A 15,896-nucleotide genomic window follows, 5' to 3' on the forward strand; every position below is an offset into this window, starting at 1 on the left:
TCGAATTGGCCGCGGTCGAGGCGGCGGCAGCGTGATAAGGGCGGTTGCAATTCCAGAGTCACGGCTTGAGCGGGACCGTCGGCGGAGTGGGCGGCGCGGTCGGCGGCGTGGGCGGAGTGGGCGGCGTGCTGGTGAACGGCAGCGGCCTCGGCGGAGTTTCGCTACAGCTGTCTCTGGCGCCGCCGGGGACTCAGCCGTCCAGCCCGCTGACGCAGCACACCCTGGACCACATCAAGGTAGGCCGCGGGCCGAGACGTCTCGGCGGCCCGTCCGAAGACGGCGATCTGAACCTCTCCGCGTCGCAGGTGGCGCTGCGCCAGGCCGGCTACTCGGAGGCGGGCATCTCGGAGATCGGCGCGGCGCTGTCCCTGCTGGTGAAGCACGGCGTGCTGGGGCTGGCGCTGCCTCCGGCCCTGCCGCACCCCCCGGCCCTCTCGGCCGCGTACTTCCCGCTCTCGGCCCAGGACTCGAACGCCGTCTTCGGCCCGCTGTCGCAGGTCTCGCTCGGTGAGTGTTCGCCGTGCTCGACACGGAAGTCGCTCCCGAATAGACAAAAGGGAAAGCTACTCTCGCTGTTGGGTTTCGTCGTTCGAGGACTTCATGATCAGTGGAATCGGTGCTCCGTCTCCACGTTTTTAACTGAATCATTTATTTCGTAATCTGTGAAAATTGCACATTTCTCAGCATCAGCTCGCTTAACACGTTACGCATTATGTTTACAATTAATAAACTATTCTGAAATTGAGAGAGAGAGAGAGAAGAGTTCCGGTGTGGCTTTCCAGATCCATTCTCACGACAAAGATAGCTTTTTGGATCTATGTTTGGATTTTGATATATTATAATATTAGATGTATCGCGTCCGCCACTCGTGCTTTGCGCCGAGGCTCTTCTCTGAATCTGAATACTAGTTTACGGTCCATCTCAGTTTAAACCGTATTAATTATGAGATCGAGCATAAGTAGTGAGAAGTTGAAATTGTAGCTTAATAGAATTATTAGTCATCATCTCGAATAAAAGACACAATTTGAAATCACTTAGCATGTTTTAAAGTATTGCTGATTTAGACGCATTGGCTTTAATGTTTTGTAATTGTCTTTGTCACGATCACTAGTCTTTTTCCAAAATACGCAATAGTCACGAAAAGTCGGCAATACGCACCGGTGCCTTGAAAATTGTAACAACCACGATAACTATTGTGTCACAAACGGTGCTTTTGGGTTCAAAATCACCGTTTTGCCGAAAATAACCGAGAGAATCGACTTTACGTGTGAGGAGTCGAGGTCGGCGAGTTTAGTTATTTTGGAAGTGCTTTACAAATCCAAGGCACCGCTAGAAAGGGAACAATTTGAATAGTCCTAGAGTTCCGACCGATTGACTTCCCACGAGCGTAGTATTCAAGTTGTTCTTTCTCTATTCTTTTTAGCCGCAACACAGCGCTACCAACAATCGAGTGTTGTGAATCTCTCTTCATACAAAATTATCGATCAAAATTTTACCAATTTGGGTTATGCTAATGGAAATTTGTTTGCAAATTATTTTAATTTACCATCGGACGACGTGGAGTACCCCTCCGATCCTCTGATGTCACCGCTGTAAAGGGAGAGAGCGCATGCGCGGGCGTCCGGCTCCGTCCGTTTCAGTAGACGCGTAGACGCTTGTAGATTTCGTTTCGACACTCCATTCTCATTCGATACGGTTAGATGTAAGAGTACATTAGCATCGCCCGGGCCGGGGCGGATTGGCTGCGCGGGGGCAGAGGGGCAGGGGAGAGAGAGCGCTGTGCGTGTGGGAGAAGGGGTCGCGCTAACCGAGCTCTCTGTCGCAACAGCGCGAAACGTTCTAATGTAAGCGCGCGCACGGCGGGGCGGGCTCTTAGAGCGTTTCGCGGGGTCTCATTGGCGCTTGGCCCCCAGCGGTGGCGCCCATTTCGCTGTCGGGCGGCGGGGTGGGCGTGGGCGGCGTGCCGGGCGGCTTCCCGGGCTCGCTGCTGCCGCTCTCCAAGAGCCCCACGCCGGCCGACGCGGGCGCCAAGGACTCCAAGAACGTGGAGATCGCCGAGGTCATCGTCGGCGCCATCCTGGGTGAGTAGGGTCGCTCGACCGCTTTACGGTGCGACGACCGCGAACGAAAGACTCACGCCCCGCCTCGCATCCGCGATTTCAGGTCCGGGCGGTCGCAGCCTGGTGGAGATCCAGCAGATGTCCGGGGCGAACATCCAGATCAGCAAGAAAGGCACCTTCGCCCCGGGCACCAGGAACAGGATCGTCACCATCAGCGGCTCCCAGACCGCAATTTCGTCGGCGCAGTTCCTCATCGAGCAGAAGATCCAAGAAGAGGAAATGAAGCGCACGCGCCATAACGCCATCTCCACGCTCATGCAGTGAACGCCCCGAAACGCACACGATACGACCCCGCGTCGCGTCGTCGCCGGCGGGCGATCGCTTTAGAATTGCGGTCGTCGACCTATTCACACCTTATGCACTTCTTTATGGCGAAAGTTGCGTAACTTATTGTTGTCATTTGTGAAATGTTATATTGGTCATTCGTGATGTTGTATATATAATTATTATATATGAATTTTTCAAATTGTAATTCGGATTTATTATAAATATTTGTGGGATGTGAATAATCGTACGACACGTAAAGATTTTTATATGATTTTTGTTCAGTGAACGCTCCGAGTTCAATAAATAGAGAGAGAGCGAAGTGCAATATTTATTAAGCGAGACGCAGCAGTCGTCGAAATCACTCGGAGCCCTATCGAGGCGCGCCGAAGAGGGGTCGTGTCGTGTGGGGCGTCCGTTCTAGTCAAGCGTCGCAGCCCCGAGCCAGCCGAGTGGCGCAGTTACCTGCCTCTAGTGAACTTTAGACTTTCCGACATTCGCGCAGCTTCCGACGCGACCCGAGGCGGAGTCGGCTCCGGCTCGGCTCGCGTCGGCCATTTATTTACACGTAGATGTAATAGAGTTATGTATACTGATTTGCGATTTGTGTATTCGTTAGTGTTGGAGTTGCTATATTTTAGTCGAGCCGCAAAGCGGTCGCGTTGACTTTGTGATATCTGTCACCGATATTCCTATTCCGAGCACATTTATTTTTGTTTCTCCGCTCCTCGTTCCGTTTTCATTGTGAATGTTACCATTGATAAGTTATATTTCGTTAACGCATTCGACGTATAACGACGTATTCGCGGTCGACTCGACTCGATCGAGCGATGATATTTAACCAAAGTTGGTAATTTTAATTTCTCGACATAATTAACTTTATATTATATACAATGCTAACGTGCAATGCAATAATTGTCGATTATAATTTTATTATTATTTTTTTACGTTTTTAGTTCGGCCGGAAGGCGTTTCGCGTCGGGTTCGAAGAAGTTTATTTTTATATTATTATTATTATCGAGCGGGTAAAGCGGTTAGCGCTTCGGCGAGCGTTCGGCGCAGTCGGTCTAAATGTGTAAGTGAGTACAATATACCAGATTCGAGTCCAGTTATAGTAGTGGAATATATTTAAAGGTTTTAATGCAGATTTCTATATATTCGAGAGGACAATATTAAAATATTATTTACAGTTGACGAAATGTTATTTTTGGGGTCGGCCGGGAGCTCTCGTAGTTAAACAATAATGAACTGTGATCGCGTCGACGGCTTTGTCGAGGTACTTGTGCGTCGGTTAGTTTAAGTTGTCGTTACCTCACGAGTGCCATCGCTAGCTAAACGTCGCCCGCGCCGTTGGGATGGTAAATAAGTACAAAATATATGGAAGCGTAACCGTTTATATACGAATCGGCGGATGTTATTCTACTGTAGTTTGTAAGGAAAGGAATTGAGAGATATCTCCGATTTAATTGAATAATGTAGCGATCACTTCCGATATTATTATAATGATCGATTTGTCGTAAGCAACTGTCCAACGACGTCGAGTACTAATGTTGTTATAAGTGTGTTATGTAGGTACGAGCGCCCCAGCCCAGTTCTCTGGGGCTCTCTAGCGTTCTCTAGCTCTAGGCTAATGTTAGGCTACGCTCTTCGAACTAATCTCGTCTTTCGATTTTTCTCATCTTTATCTTTAAACTAAATGGGGGTAGTCGTGAAAACCTTGTTGTCAATTATGAGGAGCTCGCACGATCGCGAGCCGGTAGAGCTCGGCGACGGCGGGTCGCGACCGCGCGTCCCCGGGGCGTTGTGTCAACGCGTTTGCCTCAAGTCGATTCTACGAGCTCAATTTACTTCGTTTAGCATTACATACTTGTAAGATGACGTCAATTATTCGAAAACGTAACGGCACACGGCCGCGAAATACCCACAATGCAGTGTTGAAGGAATATCTCCTAATTAGTTACGGATTGGACCTTGCCGAGTTGTGTGATCTTCTCTTCTCTTCTAGTTAGACGTCGGCGCTTCTGACAGGAGTAGCTCTAGTCGTTACATTCGAAGGTTTGTGCCGTTGTCCTTTGTAAATTATCTCAATGAATCATTAGTTAGTCGGCCATCGTGAAGTACATTCGACCGTTTGCGTAGTTAGGCGACTGAAACAATATGGAATGTATAAATAATTTTAACACAAATGTTGTTGTTATAATAAAATTGTTACAATATTTGAGAGTATATAAAATAATCGATTCTTAGTGCGGTATCTGAATTTTATCGTGTGGAGAGATATAGGGAAATAGACTTCCAAGGGTTATACTATTTCTGTGATACTGATTGTCTCGCACGCTTGTAGCTCCGCACGCCCACCTCCCGTACCCGGACTCTCCGAAACTCCCTGTTAGTCCGCACCGCACTGGCACGCCACTGTTACACCTAGGTTATTCGATGTTGTAGGCTTAAGGTAGCTAGTTGTCATTTCCATAATAAATTAACGAGGTCCGTAGAAGGCGCGTCGAGCCGAGACCCGCGTTTTCATCCCCCTTTTAATTTTAATAGCTAAATGTTGTTAAATTTGTTAATAGAGTGGTTTATCGTAATTAATATTAAAGTAGTGATAGTCGGGATTAGGAAGGCAGCCGTCGGGTGCGCTAAGCTAGTAAGCTGTAAGGTTCGATACTGTGTATAGGAATTTGGCTGTGTACTCAACATTACGACGTCATTACACCAACACACACCGCTTGCCGAGGACGCGATTCGCACGCGCGCCCGCGAAGTTCGCGACTTTTCTGTATATAATTGCATTACATTTTCATTTGCGTCTCCTTGCTCATTGTCATCAATTTATTAAAGACTGAGGAATCAACTCGCGTCATCGTCACGAACGCGTCCCCGACCGTAGGGAGCTCTGCCGTCCCCGGTGACACTACCGCCACTACGATAATAATTAATTGAATATTGTTAAATGGACTCTGAAATAATTTATTGTATAACATGTTGGACTGTTTTACTAATTCTAATGAAATGTACCTGATGTCGTGCGGTAGTCTTCCCTGCGACGGTAGACTAATTGTAATATATAATTTGTCATTAAAATTAAATCGATTCATGCGGCTTCGTCCGCAATCCTCCGTCGCGTGCGAATCGCGAGGTACACTCACGAGTGTACGTTAGATGCGAGTCGCTGCCTTTGCGCATCTTCCATGTTAATAATAATTAATTAATTAATGCTGACGAAGGACCTCTTTCGAAACACGTATTAGTTCCATTATTCAAGTAATGCAAACTTTAGCCGAAAGACTTCGATGATGAAATAAATGTGTCAGATTTGGCGAAGGCAGCGGTAAAGCGTATTAAGTATCAAGCGCCGTTCAGTCGTTGTCTCATCAACCTTTACACATGTTGAGATTGATATGTTAAACTAATTCTATTGAATTGTACTTGTTGCGTATTATAAGTATGTATAGTGGGGCGGCCGAACCCGCGTCCGCCGCCTCGACGTGTATATTATTATATGTTGATATCTATTGTTTGCTGTAAACTTTTAAAGAAGGGAATTTTATATATTTTTTGTTATCTTGGTTTAGAAACGGGTCTGCAAATGTTACGAGATAGTTAAGTTTAGAATGCAATGTTTTGAATTTTAAATTCGCTATAATTTAGTCAAAGTTACATAATTTAGTTTTATCGCAATGATTTACTGTTGTTTTGCAATGTTGATAAAAGGTCAATGAAGGTAACAATGTCTTAGTGTTAAAGCTGGAAACCAATTAAAGGGTACCTTGAACATTGTCTATAATTATTATATTAACATTAAATAAATGCAAAAGATAAAGTTTGTTTTTCTTTTAAGTTATCGAATTAAAGTGTAAACAGATATCGTGCTTTAAGTACGTTTATCTAATTCATTAACTAGAATTAAGGACAAATTAGATGAAATCGGACAGCGGGTCATAACAGAAATAGTTTGTGTCTAAGTAATAATTTATTTTATAGGCTGCCGAGATTCTTATGGACGGAAAAAGTCAACAGTTTTTTAAGTACACAATAAAAATGGAATGTTAATACAAAATCTTATTACAAAAGCCTTAAAATAATAAAGATTACATCACTTGTGCAAGTTTCGTGCATAGAATTCAACTTATTCCTATACATATTGTCATAACATACTCTACATTACATCGTGTCAATATACTACTTAGAGGCTGCTTTAAATTTTATTATAAACTTAAGTCATTTTAAAAGCAATTGCATATTGTTAACAATGACATTTCATAACTACACTGTAATGCATAAAACCACCTGGATTTCTTAAGTGTATAGTGATACAATTTCTGAAATACATGGAAAATAAATACCTTCATGTCCATTCTTATAAATAAATATATAAAACATAATACAAATAGTATCTTTGGACTGCAATAAATGGCATCCCCAAAGGAAGATCATGTGAGGCAAACAACAATAGCATAACAGTGTCATTTTATGTATTTAATACTAAGCTATCAGACTTAGCAATAGCATTATTGAGAGAGCATTTATGCTATGAAATAATTTCAAACTCTGGTATGTGAGGTTCATAATTAAATCCATTATAATATGTCAAACTTAAACATCTCGATCCTGGACCATCAGCGAATGGTACCACCTCATGTACAAGTGAGGTGAATGTTGGTCTCTCATCAGGGTCAACCTGCCAACATTGGAGACACAATTGGAAGAGTTCATCACCAACATATGAGGGTTGTGAGGGTCTCATACCTCGTAACACTCTAGCAGCTACATCTTTATTAACAGTGTGAGAGTATGGTGTTCCTCCTAAAGTAAAAACTTCCCACATCAAACAGCCAAAGGACCACACATCTGCTTTTGGGTTATATCGTGTCTGACGCAACATCTCATGAGATGTCCATCTTGTATAGTCTGGAGTACTATGCAAGGGACGGTTGCAAGATAACCCAAAACCTGAAACCTTCAGAACTCCACTATCAGTAACTAAAACATTCCTGCAACACAATTTTTTATGCATTATTTTCTTACTGTGTAGATACTCCATGCCACATGCTACATTTGCACAAATTTCTAGGAGCTTATTTTCAGGCAATAGACAAAACTTATTGTTTTGTAGATCTCTTTGTCGACTCTCAAGCAACATATTTTTGAGGGTCATTTTGACATCCTGTAGGACAACCAATAGTGACGTATTTGTTTCGCAGATTCCTATCATTGAGATAACATAATCATGTTCACTGGATTTAATAAGTAGATCTAGTTCTTGAAGCATTAATTTTTTGTCTGGTTTCTCTATTTCTTTATCGGATATAACTTGAATGAGACCTGTTGTCTGAACTCCATGTTGTTGCACTGTTCCTCTTATAAACTTGCCATAGTTGCCCATTCCCACAACATTGGATATATCCATTTCAATTAAGTTCCTTGGTATGTTCCACAGTTTCCTTTTAAGATTACTATAATAGTCTACTCTTTCAACTTCATCTTGCAAAAATCCTGCATTTTCTATTTCCAAACAAGGTTCACTTAGGCTCAGCGGCATAGACTGAGAACCTCTTTCTAACCTGGCAATATTGATTCTTTTCCTTAATACAATAAGAAGACCTAATCCTATTAACAAGAGAACAATACCTATTGCAATTCCAGCTCCTAACCCTACAACTAAACCAGATACAACTTCTGGCTCGTTTATATTTAATATTATTGTTTTTGTTGACTCCGCATATCTTATTTTCTTAATATGATTTTTTTCACTTACAACTCCTAATGATACATCAATATCATTAGTCAATGCTAAAGGTGCATTATAAAAACCATTATAAGTTCGTTCATCACCAATAACAAAATCATTCTTTATGTCATCTGGGTCCAATTCAGCTGTTATATAGTAGGGCAGTCCTTTTTCTTGTGCATATGAATAATTACCCAAGTTTTCTGTAATAAACCCTTGTTGAAATAATTCAATGGAAACAACTATTCTGTACATTGAAACAGGACCATTAACATTGATTGCCTCTGGTATATGGACTAGCATTTCATTTCCTTTCCTCTGTAATATTTTAATATCTGGAGGACTTGGATCAGGGGTCCCAATCACAGTTTCTACTTTGACGGTTATGTTATTGCCTTCTTCCTCATAATACATAGCCCCTACACTGATATTGTATACTGAACCTGGTTGAAGATTTAAAAGTTGAGTTTGATAAGTATTGTTGGGAACTCGCCACTGTATTGGTTGCAGTATTGTGTCAGCATAAGTTGTTACAACAACTGCCCATATTATATAGCTGGTTATCCTTGTGTATGCTTGGGGTGCGGTCCATTGTATGCGAACAGTGGATTCAGTAACATTATAAGTCTCTAAAGACATTGGCGGCCCTGGCTTAGTGATTTCTGTATCGTAAACGCTAACTGCATTCTCACCTCCACATATTTGAGTTTCATTTTTTGGACAGGGTGATGTACAAACACCTAAATCCATTTTAAATTTACCGGGGGTGTTTCCACAAAAACATGTTGACTCATTTCCAATTAGAGCATACTTGTAAAACACTTGTTCACAAGCCGAAATGCAGACATCAACAGATTGCCCTGTATGCGTATTAATCACCTCGTCAGACAATTTGAAGCATCCTATGTAATCACCGCGATCTGAGTAAACCTCTGAAATCACGGTAATTGCAGTTACAAGATGAAGCAGATCCATTGTTTATAGTTTAAATTTATATAAATGAAAAAGAAACATTAAACTGCAAATTTAAGCTAAGCCATAACTGTTACGAGTAACATTATAGATTTTATGTGAATAAATTAAGAAAATGAGATGCTTTTCCAAAACAAAATTGTTTTGTCGTTAGTCGTTACTCGTTACATAGATGATAGACCGAGATCGCGATCGTGATTCACAGTTTGACGGACTGAGCTGCATAGAGGAAGGAAGTCTATGGAGATTGGAGAGGCGGTTGATGCTATACAATTTTCATATTGGAATTTAGAGAGAGTCCATCTCATGAAAGAAGTCCCGCGGAGATTTTTTGAACTAAATTTGACAGGTCAGCCATGTTGTCACTTGTCATTCTGCGTTCGTCGATGTTATCAAGCATTTTAAAAATTGTTTACAATGCCAAAAGTTGTAAAAAGTTCGGCTCGAGAAATGATATTGAAGGTAAAAGAGTTCTGTGAAGCGGAACAAAAGAATCAAGGTGTTTTAATACCACTAAACAATGTTCGGAAGAGAGTCGCCGCCATAACAGGTACTTTTTTAGAGTTGCCACATAATATGTTTTTGCTGTATTGATGGGACTTTTATGATATAAATTCATTTTTGCGACAAATTTGAACAAATACCTAACGAATGAAACTGAAATAAAAACATATATTTCATAGTACATAAGCATTATAAACTTAATTTGCAGGTGTGTCAGAGAGAACTGTAACAAGAATTACAAAAGAAGGTATAACAGCGGCGAGTACTTCGAAGAAAATTGTCACCCCGGGGAAGAGTCACCCGCGTCCGAAATAGTATCAATATAAAAGAACAATTTTATCTTCTGGTGATACTGAAACAGAATCAGATTCTGTTCCCATCCACTCTTCAGACAGTGATGTTCCTATGGCCCCTGATCACAATTATTCAATAAAACTCTGAATAAAACATTGTAATACTTTTCTTTACCCTATTTTCTCATCTGTTCCCTGTAAGTAGGTAGAACACCGCTAATATAAGTAAATAAAAATATACTTTTTATATAACAGAAATATTGTTTCATCGAAGTATGTATGCAGAAAATAGTATTATTTGATAAATTACATCTGCTAAATGTAAATAAAATAGGTAATTTTTTTACTCATAAATGGCAACATTACGTCATGCGATTGCAGCGCCGCGTCTGGGGGACTTCTTTCATGAAAAGGACTATATTTCTACAGTACAATTATTTAGACTTAATAATATACTCAAAAGTCAAAACTAGTATACGTCTACTTAATCTGTGGCTTGAAGGATGTCTATTTGAATTTTGATTTGGTTTAAACTTTGAAGTGAACAAATAACGTAACGGCCAACGGATTATAATTACGGTGTTTTATATTTACATCTACTTGATATGTGGTTATACAAAATCAAAATAAACAATTACAATTAATTTGGTTCTGATATAAAATTATCGTGCATGTAAAAATAACATAAAATGTCCACACGGTCTGGAAAGCGTAAGTTTTATTCTTATGACACAGCCCTTTACACACCCATTAAAACACATTTACATTTTTAATTTTAAAAATGATGACTTCTTTTGTTTATTCTAGGTCTACATAACTCACCCGGATCAGAATTAAATCAAGATGTAAAAATCGAAAGAAAAACTCGTAGGCACAAACAAAAAGAAAATTGTAATGATGCAACCGTGTCTAAGAAAAAACATTATGTTTTACGATATCCGTCTGAGGAAGAAATTAGCAATGATGCTAGCAGCCAAATGACCCTCCGAAACCGTAAATCGCGTAGAAATACTCTAAGCGAAGTAACAATCAATGATGTTGATATTGCGAAACCTATCAAAATAAACCGACGGAAAAAAGCTGTTGAAAATGATAACTTATCCCAAAAAACAATTAAGAAATCAAAAAAAAAGAAAATTGTAAAAAGTGTTGCTCTAGAAAATGATAGTAAGGCTGCAATTGAGGCCGAAAATAAAGTAATGAAAAAGAAGACAAGCTCTGGTTCGGTTGTCATAGAAGATTTAAATAATCAAAACATTAATAATAATTCAGTAAACAACAGTAATATTTCTGTTGATTCTTTCCACAGTGCTGCTGCCAGCAATGTTGGTAGCCCTGAGGAGCTTGTGTTAAAAAACATATGTAATTTAAAACCATCTGTTGAAAGCATATTTCTCATTAAAGAGAATATGGAATTCTCTTCTGATTGTCAGCAGCAAAAAGTTCAGAAAGGTATTAATAAAAGTAAGCAACAAGATAGAAATACTCTATGCAAAGATGATAATAAAAAGTTAATTAAAATTAAAGGTGTTCCAAAAGAAAACTGTTATAATACAGAAGAGCACAGTCATAACGCCTCTGCCTTCAACATATTATTTGATTGTAATAAGAAAAGTAGATCAAGTTTTAAAAATTCCACATTTACTGACCTATCTACAGACAATATCGAAAACCCATTAACTTTAATGGTAGACCAGGCTGACAAGAAAAATTCATCCCTTAGAGTTTATGACAATATTGAAAATTCAACAAAAGGTTGTAAATACAACAGTTTACAAAGGAACAGATACTCAAATGATAATACATTATTGGAAATCTATAAACTAGAAAAGAAACAAAATAAGAATGACTTACAGAAGAAAAGCATTTCAAAATATGAATCTCCAGCAGTTGATTCTACATTTGAAAAACAAACAACTCTTGATAAACATACAAGTAATATTTCTACTGTCACTAAGTCAACTGTTAATAAACCTACCAAAAAGAAAACCTCCAATACACCTAATACACCAATGAGAAATACATTAAATTCAAATGAAAACTCAAATACAGTACAAAATGGCACAAGCAATGTAACATTTGAAAAGGATGTGGTAGCTTATACATTTGATAATATTAATTCGCATGAATCAGACAGCATTCGGACATCTAATTCTGCAGAGTTACTACAGATCGATACTCAAATTAAATTAAACACAACTTTTGAAAAAGAAGATAACAATTTGGACAGTACTTTTGATAAAGAAGGTACCAATTTGAACAGTACTTTTGATAAAGAAGGTACCAATTTGAACAGTACTTTTGATAAAGAAGGTACCAATTTGAACAGTACTTTTGATAAAGCTGAAGAAGTCTCATCATCAATAATAACTTCTGATTCATTAATAACTAATGACAAATCAATGTCACGCATCAGTATTACAAGTGATGAATCGGAAAGAGGTAACATTAATAACATCACTCCAGTTATTGTTGAGAGTAGTCTGGATGAATCCAAAATTACTTATATAAGTCCAAATATTACTAATAACGAGACAGTAAAATCGCCACCATCTGACTGTGTACCTGATCAGATAACACCTTCAAATTCACTGCAGCGCGAGGGGACCTTTACTAAGGAATCACATACAGGTTTGACATGTCCAAAAGAGTTAAGTACATCCCCGGGACATACACCATTCCCTTCCTCAAAGCGCAGTTCATACAAAAAGGCAGTTTTAAATGTCACACGATCTATTGAAAAGACTCGAAAGTCATCTATTGCTGAGCTTCCTCACGCCACAAGAGTTATGTTCTGTAGCCCTATCAATACTCCAATGATAACAAGTCAAATAAAAGGCAAAGTTATTAAATCTAGTATGAAAGGATCAAACAAAAGTTTTGTGTTAAATGATCAAGGTAAGCGTAACCATAGTAAATTTAATTAAAACATTCTTCATTAAAAAAAATGTTACATTTAGATTAACACAGAAGTTATTATTTTCAGAACCGTGTCGTGTCAGGTCAGTTCGCAAAAGGTCATACACTCACAGTGGCTCAGATGGCCTAGACTTCAAGCGGCAAAGATTGGGTGAAGGGTCTTCAAACGGAGTGTCTCGCTCCAGGACCTCAAGTGCTTCAGGTATACGATCTATATTAACTAAAATTACCAAATTTGCCCATACAGTTGAGTTTCCAAGTAAGCCGGTTTGACTAATCATCAATAAGTGAAAAAAGGTGATGTTTATCGTCAGAACTAGAGACCTACCTGAACTTGAATTTGTCCTATGTCTGTTTATTTGGGAACATTCACGAGAAATCAAGAAGAGAACACAAAAGGCCAATATGTAATGAGTAATATTTTGCATATATTGAGAGTTGAAACTAGTTCATGACCATCTTCAGCAATAAAAGAAGACGTCATCTAGTGATGCTAATAACGATAGTAACTACTGAACAGTCATTCTTTTACCGTGATATTATATTATACATATACACCAGCTATGTTATTGCAAAACTTTTATGAAAGGCAGCATAAGTCTCCTCTTCAATCTTAAAAAGAAACATTTCAGAGATATTATGATGTCATATGTTTCTATTTATATATGTATATTAAGGATTTATTTAATTATACTATTAATGACTTGTTGTTGTTGTATACATATGAATTATCTTTGTATTTTTTATATATTTGTAAACTTTTAGGAAAAATCCAAAACACTCCAACAAAATTAACCCCATCCAAGTCCAAATCCGAGATCACCCGCGTGGAAAGAAAGAAGCTGCCCAATTTCGCCGCCCTGCATCAGAAGGAATTCGATAAGATGGAGTCTCTCGATGAGTGTCAGGAACGCAAGGCTCGTCGCGCTCTTTTGTTGGCTGCCGGCACTTCGGCTGCCAAAAAGGACAGAGGTACGTCAAACCATTGACTAGTTTACCTGTGATTTTATCCTCTTGAATTAGACATACATACATAATATTATAATAAACCGGATTAAAAGTTGTTTGTTCTCCAAACCTGTCAAATTTTGCCTCAGTGAGCCTAGTTATTGAACTAGTGCAAATACACAAAATTGCTTTAATTTAATATCAGGTGATATACTAACATACGACAGACGGCGATTGGAAATAATCAAAATGTCCACATGAACAATGATAAGTAGAAGATGGTATCATTCCTATGGTATATCTATCTTATTCATGGAAACTTCTAGTTCTATGCTTACGTAGAAGCGTCGAGATGAATGTTATGTATTTGGACTTATGTAAATTAATCTTTTTATACTACTTTGTTTCTCAGAAAGTGAGATGTATTGTGTCTCTGGTATCTTAGTTTATCGAATTTGCTTATAGTTTTATTTCCTTCAACAGTTATATAGAATCGTCAAACTAAAATTTACATCTGTATCTAAGCTCGCGCATTAACGGCCCAATACATATTTCAGATTCGAAGGTTGAGAGAAAACAATCTGAGACGAACCATACATTACTATCTGTGAACCCTGGATACACGAGATTCGGCTTCAGGATGAAATCTGACGTCAACCCGTTCGCGAGCGACTCTAAAGTGACCGAATATTCGAAACTATCTCTAAATACAACAAATGTGAATTCGTCTAAAATTGTCGTTAAACCAAAGAGACCGCCGAACGATTCGAAGAGACACGCTAAATTGCCTTCCCTCAACGGCAGCACGGCTCGGAAGGAGATAGCGAAACAGACTGTAATGAGAGAAAAATCGTTCGCAGAGAAGAGAAGTGCCAGCAGAAACGAGAACAGAACTATAATTAAGGGTGTGAGAACGAATCGCCGCTTCGAGTTGCAGATGCAAATGCGGAATCTTAATTGACATTTTAAATGTTTCGCTCCGTTATTAGCGTCTTGCGAAAATTATCTGGGTTCGAATCTTCCTAAACACAACACGTTAACACGACTCGCTCGACGAGGTATTAATATATTAATTTAGCTTTTAGAAAGAATACTTTTTTTATTAATTTTTTTGTTGACTAGCACTAATGTTTGGTTATGGTTGCTAGAAGCACTAATTGTTTTACAGGTGTGTGTGTTGGAATTAAAAGAGAAACGTAATTTTTTTTTGCTAAATTCAGACACGGCACTGGATTTCTAATGCTTTAAAAAACTTACCTTAATGGGTCAAATAAGTTTGTGGCCTTAAATATTTGATACAGGTACCGAAGCCAAAAGCCACGAATATATATAAATTTGTTTCGTCTTTCATATCACTAAAAATAAAGAAACGAATCTATACACAATAGGCTTATGGTACGTTTATTGTGTAAATACTTAAATGTCTCTTTCGACATGCTCAGCTAAATAAAACAAAACTCTGGCAAGTTTCATTTTATTTTGCCACAACTGAAACTCCTGTTGGATATTATTATTCGTACGATATAATATAGGTAATGTAGTAGTTTTAGTTTCAATATTATGTAACAGACCAGTGTTGTTATTAGTAATTTTTTTAGAACGGAAATGGAATCGTAACTATGATCTTAATCAGGCTAATATTAAAACTAAACATAGATTGAATATAAATTGTGTAATGATATATGTGCTTTTATTAAATGGTTTAGTTATATAATTCGTTTTATTAAAGACTCGTTTGACGTGAGTTTCCCTGGGTGGTGTCACTTAACATCAGATGTGCTTCCTACCCATTGGCCGTTTGCCACCTGTTCTATATAAAGGGTTTTTCAACAAGAACTTTGTTTTCTAAAACAAAATAAAACAAAGAATTTAGAGGAAAATGAATAAAATTTTTATTGTATTACAAAGAGAAAAGTTTGGCAATTATGAATGAAAAATGATATCTGGCAAATGTCCACCACGACCACGCTGACAGATGTTGATTCTTTCATCAAAATTTTTAATCACTTTTTGGCAAAATGGAGGGTCTATTTCGTTAATGACATCACGGATTTTGAGTTTTAAGGCTGCAATCGATTCGATTGGCTCCGTATAGACTCTGTCTTTAACATAGCCCCACAAAAAATAATCCAGTGGTGTTAAATC

The 15,896-nt window shown here is 38.8% G+C and overlaps 3 protein-coding genes across 8 annotated transcripts in view; 2 read left to right on the forward strand and 1 right to left on the reverse strand.

The window, feature by feature from the left end:
* Positions 1–6,207, forward strand: part of LOC125054819 (RNA-binding protein Pasilla) — a 33,040-nt gene extending 26,833 nt beyond the window's left edge. For 5 of the 6 annotated variants that reach the window (XM_047656933.1, XM_047656934.1, XM_047656936.1 and 2 more), the window contains 4 exons: positions 57–236; positions 306–507; positions 1,914–2,081; positions 2,164–6,207. In XM_047656933.1, coding sequence (XP_047512889.1) covers positions 57–236; positions 306–507; positions 1,914–2,081; positions 2,164–2,384 — 771 coding nt within the window. In that variant the 3' untranslated portion in view covers positions 2,385–6,207. Of the gene's footprint in view, positions 1–56; positions 237–305; positions 508–1,423; positions 2,082–2,163 lie in introns of those variants that run through there. The other variant, XM_047656938.1, reaches the window with a different exon arrangement.
* A 131-nt stretch (positions 6,208–6,338) lies between these two features.
* LOC125054816 (putative inactive tyrosine-protein kinase Wsck) lies at positions 6,339–9,261 on the reverse strand. Its single transcript, XM_047656929.1, has one exon. It carries the CDS (start codon positions 9,088–9,090, stop codon positions 6,916–6,918), a length of 2,175 nt encoding a protein of 724 aa, XP_047512885.1. The 5' UTR covers positions 9,091–9,261; the 3' UTR covers positions 6,339–6,915.
* Positions 9,262–10,386: 1,125 nt separating this feature from the next.
* Positions 10,387–15,462, forward strand: LOC125054601 (putative uncharacterized protein DDB_G0282133). Its single transcript, XM_047656594.1, has 5 exons — positions 10,387–10,595; positions 10,692–12,782; positions 12,871–13,005; positions 13,569–13,775; positions 14,309–15,462. The coding sequence occupies exons 1-5, from the start codon at positions 10,574–10,576 to the stop codon at positions 14,710–14,712; spliced, it is 2,859 nt and encodes a 952-aa protein (XP_047512550.1). The 5' UTR covers positions 10,387–10,573; the 3' UTR covers positions 14,713–15,462.
* Positions 15,463–15,896: the final 434 nt, after the last annotated feature.

The sequence above is a fragment of the Pieris napi genome, chromosome 12 (genome assembly GCF_905475465.1).
Source record: "Pieris napi chromosome 12, ilPieNapi1.2, whole genome shotgun sequence".
Lineage (NCBI taxonomy): Eukaryota > Metazoa > Arthropoda > Insecta > Lepidoptera > Pieridae > Pieris > Pieris napi.

Excerpts from the sequence above, each read along its gene's own strand:
- LOC125054816 (XM_047656929.1), bottom strand. The coding sequence starts at position 9,090 with ATGGATCTGCTTCATCTTGTAACTGCAATTACCGTGATTTCAGAGGTT.
- LOC125054601 (XM_047656594.1), top strand. The coding sequence starts at position 10,574 with ATGTCCACACGGTCTGGAAAGC. Across the intron at positions 10,596-10,691 it reads GTCCACACGGTCTGGAAAGC|GTCTACATAACTCACCCGGA; the intron begins GTAAGTTTTATT and ends TGTTTATTCTAG. Across the intron at positions 13,776-14,308 it reads GGCTGCCAAAAAGGACAGAG|ATTCGAAGGTTGAGAGAAAA; the intron begins GTACGTCAAACC and ends TACATATTTCAG.